At 29.4% G+C, this 6,809-nt stretch overlaps 1 protein-coding gene across 3 annotated transcripts; it reads right to left on the reverse strand.

Annotated features, from left to right (window-relative positions):
- Positions 1–1,015: 1,015 nt before the first annotated feature.
- LOC114126144 (retinol dehydrogenase 12-like) lies at positions 1,016–6,432 on the reverse strand. 3 transcript variants are annotated; one of them, XM_050204034.1, is made up of 7 exons: positions 6,192–6,432; positions 5,981–6,097; positions 2,267–2,467; positions 2,046–2,204; positions 1,661–1,780; positions 1,377–1,584; positions 1,016–1,295 (listed from the first exon to the last, which is right to left on the reverse strand). In XM_050204034.1, the coding sequence occupies exons 2-7, from the start codon at positions 6,090–6,092 to the stop codon at positions 1,145–1,147; spliced, it is 951 nt and encodes a 316-aa protein (XP_050059991.1). In that variant the 5' UTR covers positions 6,093–6,097; positions 6,192–6,432; the 3' UTR covers positions 1,016–1,144. The 3 variants fall into 3 exon arrangements, with proteins under 3 accessions (XP_050059991.1, XP_050059992.1, XP_050059990.1); XM_050204035.1 differs by having other exon boundaries at positions 6,159–6,432; XM_050204033.1 differs by having other exon boundaries at positions 5,981–6,432.
- Between the last annotated feature and the right edge of the window lie 377 nt (positions 6,433–6,809).

A 6,809-nucleotide genomic window follows, 5' to 3' on the forward strand; every position in this document is an offset into this window, starting at 1 on the left:
AAATATATGTTAAGTATTACCTATGTTCCAGTAAATAAGTGTGAACAAATTAAATGAATTAGATTCCTAAGTAAATAAAGTTTCAATGACTTATATATTCATACTATTGAAAAGCTCGTAAACATGTTTTGTATGTAGAATGTCCATTATACTGCTAGGAGTACTGAAGCTACTATAATTGACTAATATTACAAAACATTAATAGTATAAAAAAAACAACTCGAAAAATACTTTGTTGCACAGTATGTATTGAGCGACCCTCATTAATGAGTATTTAACTGAAACGGATGTGTTAAATTTGAATTCAATTATAAATCATTGTGTATAAAAAATGATTCTAAGCAAGCCAGTCAGTTTTTTTTTACATTTTTTAACCATATCTATTTTAAAGACAATTTATTATATATATATTGGTATTGGTAATTAATTTTCCTATTGTGACACGGTAGGTTGATTTAATTTTTGCCAAAACTAATCTTATATTAGGTACATTACAATATTGATTTATATAATACCACCATCAAGCTGTTAATTGTTACTATAAAAATATAAATAGGTTCATAGAATAAAAAGCTTAAAATTAATTTAAATACTTAAAAAGTTTGAATTTTAAAGGTATACTGTACCTATAGTAAATAAAGTATCATATTACCTAGAAAATGCTTTTATAAATATTTATTGAAATTGCAATACTTGAGTATTTAGTTATACCTGTGTTAGATTATAAAAAATTGTTTTAAAGTAATTTTGTTGTTATTTTTATAGATTATTTTGAAAAATGTTTAAATTTTTTACATTTAACCCACTTTTCTATCAGAAATCATCGTCAAAGTTAAATAATGAAACATTTTTACTGCTTTAATAATTTATGCATGATGACTGACAAAAATAAATAAATAAATAAATGAATAAGCACACTACATTGTAAAAATATAATATTATATTATAATACTAATCAATCCATTCTGAATGTAAAAATTGAGTTTGTGATGAAAATCGCTTAATTAATCAAAACTTTGTAATTGAAAAATTAGTTTATTATAAAAATGCAAATTTATGCTTATAAATGTATAAACTTTTAAGTATATATAAAAAATAATTATGTAAAATAAAATATAAATGATTAATAATTAAAAATATTTGTTCAGATATCTTTTAACGGCGCAGGCAGCGTGTCTTCGCAGTTGAACATGTCGTAATCGTTTAAACCTACCATTTCAATACTTTTATCCCAAAGTTTTTTGGCCAATTCCGGATCTTTGGCTAATGCTGACGGTTCTTTTACCTTACAATCGCTAAAAAGTGGCATTATTTGTATTATTTTTAAATGTAATGATGAGTATTGTACAAATCCGAGTGTCATAAAAATATCAAACCTGTAGTAGAGACCATTTTCTTCTCCAGCTTTTTCGTCTATCGAACAATGTAAAGTAGTCTGAGCTCCTTGTTCTGGGGTTTTAATCCACGGATAGAGAAAGAAACGGGCCAGGAATCGCATTCCCGGAAAGTACACTTGGTCGATCGTTCTTCCTAATTCGGTTTGAACAATTCCAGGATGTAGACTGTATACGTGTACTCCGGTACCTATGTGAAATATGTGTTTAAATTATTATTTTTTCGTCTATTTATTATACACAAAATTAACAAAATAAAACTTTACCGTCGAGCCTTTTCGACAGTTCCTTTGAAAACAGCACATTAGCCAGTTTGCTTTGACTGTAAGCTACCAAGGCCGAGTAATTTGCATCGTAATTTATGTCCTCGAAATTAATCACACCTCCTATATAAAGAATAAGAAAATAATAATTATTTAGATAATTTATGTATTAAATTACTCATAAAAATTATGTTGTATATATTATATATTATATACATATTACATAAATAGTGATTCATTTAACAATGAATACTCATCATCTTAAAAAGTATAATAAATTTTTTGAAAACATTTTTCTCGATATAACGAGCATTCAGTGCTAAAATAAACTATAAACATCTAGTATTTATGTCAATATCAATATTTTTTATTAATCGTAGAAACTAACTTGTGTGAGCCATTGATGAAACGTTAACAATGCGAGCCGGCGTTGAATTTCGGATTCTTGGCAATAGTAGTGATGTGAATAGAAAATGTCCCAAGTGATTCACGCCAAACTGTGTTTCAAAACCATCTTGGGTTTTACTCTTAGGACACGCCATTACCCCTACAATATCGTATGTTACATTGGGCCCTTATAAAACTAATCTCACACAGTTACACACTGACCAGCATTGTTCACTAAGAGATGAATATTTTTTTCCTTTTGCAAAATATTTTTTGCACAGCGTTTAATCGATGCGAAAGATGCCAAATCCAATTCCTCTACGACCAGTTGTCCTAGATTATCACCTTTTACATCGGCCACTATCTCCGAAACAGCTTGTTCCGCTTTTTTAACATCCCGACACGCAACAATAACCTTAGCACCTGAAATTTAATTTTGCATTAATCAATTTGATAAAATTATTTATTATATAGTATTATAGTACCTATGTAAAGTGTAAATGTTTAATATTATTTTCTAATAATAAAATATAAAAATTAATTTAGATTTAACCTAACCTAACCTAACCAGTAACCTAGTACCTTCTCTCATGGTAAAATTTTGCAATTAAAAAACATATCAACTAAAATCTATAATTAATTTATGAACATTAAAATTAAACGGTTTTTATATAATTTATCACGAGTTAAATAATATTTTGATTTGTGCAATATTATAATTTATATTATATAGTAGAATATTTTACTCAACTAGTTGTTATCAATTTATTATTAAACACACACACATATATTTAACAGATAAATGTATCTAAATAATTGTAAATTAGGCTCGTCTTGACCATAACAAGCAGCTTCTCTTATCACATTTGATGCGGTGAACTATTGAGTGTGCATTACACTGCGTACACGGTGGTTATTGCGGGAACCAGGATATCCGTTATTATAATGCAATTATTATTATATATTTATGTACAATTTATATTACACAATTAAATAAATATTACATATTATGTGTTCTATGAAGCATTGAAGCCTTGGTTTAGATAAAACTAAAATAAAATAAAAAATTTGAATTTCTTAAGTTATTATGGGAATATTATAGTCATAGTAATTTAATATTATTGTACATTATACTTATATAATTATTTAATTCTAACCTTTTATGAGACGATACTCTATTTTTTTTTAATAAAAATAAATACTCGTATGTTAAAGATGATTGGAAAATATTTTCATTTATAAAATTATGTTCTACAAACTCGGTAAAAATATTTTTAATTTTTTATCTTTATTTTCAATATTTATTTATCTACATTACTATGATGTTGAATACTTATAAAAACTAAAAAAATATTAAATTAAAAAGCTTAATTCGATCAGTACTCACACATCTACTCGTTTTGTATCTATTGCTATGTGGCAGAGATTTAAAAAGTTATAACCTAACTCAAATATATGCGTAACATTAAACTTATTAAGGCATAATAATGAATAAAAAATTGGACAATTTATGATTGTAAATTTTATATGAACTCGAATGTTTCAATAGTAACTTGTAAACAAAATTATTGTATTGTATAGATATTCCGATTAAATATTTTAAACAACACTCCACTTCCATGTAAAATACATTTTCGATCCATTTTATAAGTTGCACATAGTTTTAGGCAGGGATGTATTTAAATATTTTTTTTGTGGGGGGTAAATTTCCCAATTCAATTCAACCTACTTAAAACAAGAATAAAAGATTTTCTAAACATTTTTAATTTTTATTAGTCTGCTATTTTTACAAATTTATAAATGAAATAGAATAGTTAAATAATAAATATAATATTAATGATAATGTTACAAGTTATAACTAATCTGAAATTTCGGAGGGTGCTGTAGACTCCTCAGACCCCATAAATATGCCCCTGGTTGTTGACTTAAATTGTAGCAATAAAATTTGTTATACGAATTTAATTTGCTTTTGACATGAAATATTAAAACTTAACGATATAATATGTATGATAAAAGGGCATTGAATTATTTTAATCGTCTTCATTAAATTTGGACCAAACAACATATTATTATAATATTATGTCGTATAACTTCTGCGGTTGATAATATGGTTATAGTCTACATTATATGTATAGACAGAAAAATCGATATTGTACGTTATAAATATTTTATGTGGATTGCCTATAGTATAGGCGATAGACCCTAAGTCAATATCGTTGTCTATGCATATTAAAATATATACCTATAGGTATAAAAGTCTCACAATAAGTCATAATATTGTTTTGGAAATAGCGGTAAGGGTGGTAGTGGGATATATCTATGTGAATACAACGATGGGTCAGAAAAGTTTTTATTATATCTAGAACGATCTGAGTTAGTTTTGAACGTGAAACTATGTCAAACGAAGATTCAGAGTACCTATTTATTAAGGGGGAGATACTTAATACATTATGAACATAATAATATGTCAAATACCGAAGTATAGTATTAATGTCACATTTTCATTCCAACAATACATATTTCTTATTTCTTTATTTCTTTACACTGAACAAAAAAATTTCAACCGCAACCATTTGAAAAAAATTGAACTCAATAAGGGACTATAAATATAGTATATATTCATGTGAAAAATAATATCATCAGTTAAAAAGTATTGTATTAAATAGGATTTCTGAAAATGAATTAATTTAAATACTATAATCAATCAACAAATATAAATGAAATTAAAAACTTTAAAAGGTAATTACTATTTACTACCATTAGTACCATTTTTATCAATATTGAGAATAGAAATAAATACTTATCTAATTTTCGTATCGTATAATGTCGTTTTTATAATACTATTTCTCTTATTCCAGCCGTTGCGATAACCAATTTACCAAATTTATTTGTAAAACAATATCTTTTTATCGTTGTCTGTTTACATACTGTGTTTGAATAAAATTTAAATTTAAAAGAGTTTTAATAATTTACAACTAATAGTACATTAATCACCTACTTTTTTCATGTTTCGTTCAATATCTCAATATCAGCTTTTCAAGTGTAAATATTAGCTATCTACTATTTATTAATATTATACATATACGTGCATTATAAAATTTAAACATAGATGAAAACCTCTGCAGCAGATATTACCTACCTACCTATTATTAAACTAACATTATTAAATACTGTTAACGAATTATTGAATTTCTACGGTGCGATTTAAACAGGCGATAAATCATCAGAAGACTTTTATATTGTTTAGTCGTTTCGTTAAAGTGTAATACTAGATTTGAAATTAAATACGCTAGGGTATAAACAAGTGACCAAATAGAATATTCGATCGTGCAATATAATGTTATCTCGTCGGAAAATCGTGTGCTGCGGCGACGCCACTGGTGAGTGTACGTAGGGGAGAATAATATAGCAAGACGCAAACCTCCGGTAGTCCCTGAGGGCTCGTACGCGATTTTATTTCGGTAGCGAATATCATATTTGCGTTGTTAGTGTCATGTCTATATTATACAACGTATATTATTTTATCTTCCCTAAAAACCGCCCTCGAAAAATCAATATTGTATCACGATAAATCGAGCGCACACCGCACGGAATTCCGGCGTGCGGCCGATTTAACAAAACGGTACACGAACGGTTGCAAAAGAAAAAAAAATTGCGTAGCGAATTTGCAGAAATTACCAGCAATCGCGTGGGGTGCCGATGTATTGCGATATTATATGTATATAATATAGTGTAAAGTAACACGTCTGCAGACTCGCGCAGGCGCTAGTAATTCGAGTCGCGATTGGGAAAATATGTCAATATCTGCAGAGAATGATTACGGGAAAGAGTACTGGCGAGGTATGGCGGAGAAGGTTTACTGTACCTATATATAATAATAATATGATAGCGTTGACGACTATATTATCAGCACAACATAATAATTATTATTCATACCTATTCTGTAGAATTCTTTGGCCGTGACTTTGCCGATTCCCGTGTTCGAACCGGTGACGATAGCGGTCTTGCCATCTAATCTGGCCGCACTCGTGCATTTGCCGCTGAACATTTCGACTGAGAGCAAGTGCGGTGATATTGTATAATAATTTTGCAATATGTATAATATATATAGTACTTATTAAAATATGATGATATTATTATTATTTACTGTGTATACGACGTGCGGTTGATTTCTGTGTAGCTGAGAACGTCGACAATATAATACTATATCTATTACGGTTTGTGTACGGAGGTTGAACCCACACGATATATTATTATTGTGACGACGCTGAGTTCGTCGATCTATTCCTGTCGGGTACCTGACTATAGCAACACTGCCGACTACAACTCTTACCACGGACAACCGCGGCGATCGTTCTACGTGTTCACGTCGCCGGGCCCCCGTCCATTGTGAGTGCGTGCGCGAGCGCGACCAGGTGCATCAAAGTGTATCGTCCACGACGACGACGCCGCCGCCGCCGCCAAGGTTATCCGATGCCCCCCCAGACCCGGCATAGGTGCGTCGTCCTTTTTATCGTGTTACAACGCCATCATACCTCGTGAATCTTTCGATGATTGTTTTGATTTTGTAAAAATTTATATAATATATAGTAATAATAATAAGAACGATTATGATATAGGTAGTTATGTCGCAGCAGCAGCAGCATCACCATCGGCAGGTACGAGGTACCTACCTGTATTGTATCATAATTGCGCTGGTCAATTATTATGAATTAGTTTTTTTACGAAAATCGAAGAACAGGCAACTATACTGCATAATTATATG

The sequence above is a fragment of the Aphis gossypii genome, chromosome 3 (genome assembly GCF_020184175.1).
Source record: "Aphis gossypii isolate Hap1 chromosome 3, ASM2018417v2, whole genome shotgun sequence".
NCBI classification, from domain to species: domain Eukaryota; kingdom Metazoa; phylum Arthropoda; class Insecta; order Hemiptera; family Aphididae; genus Aphis; species Aphis gossypii.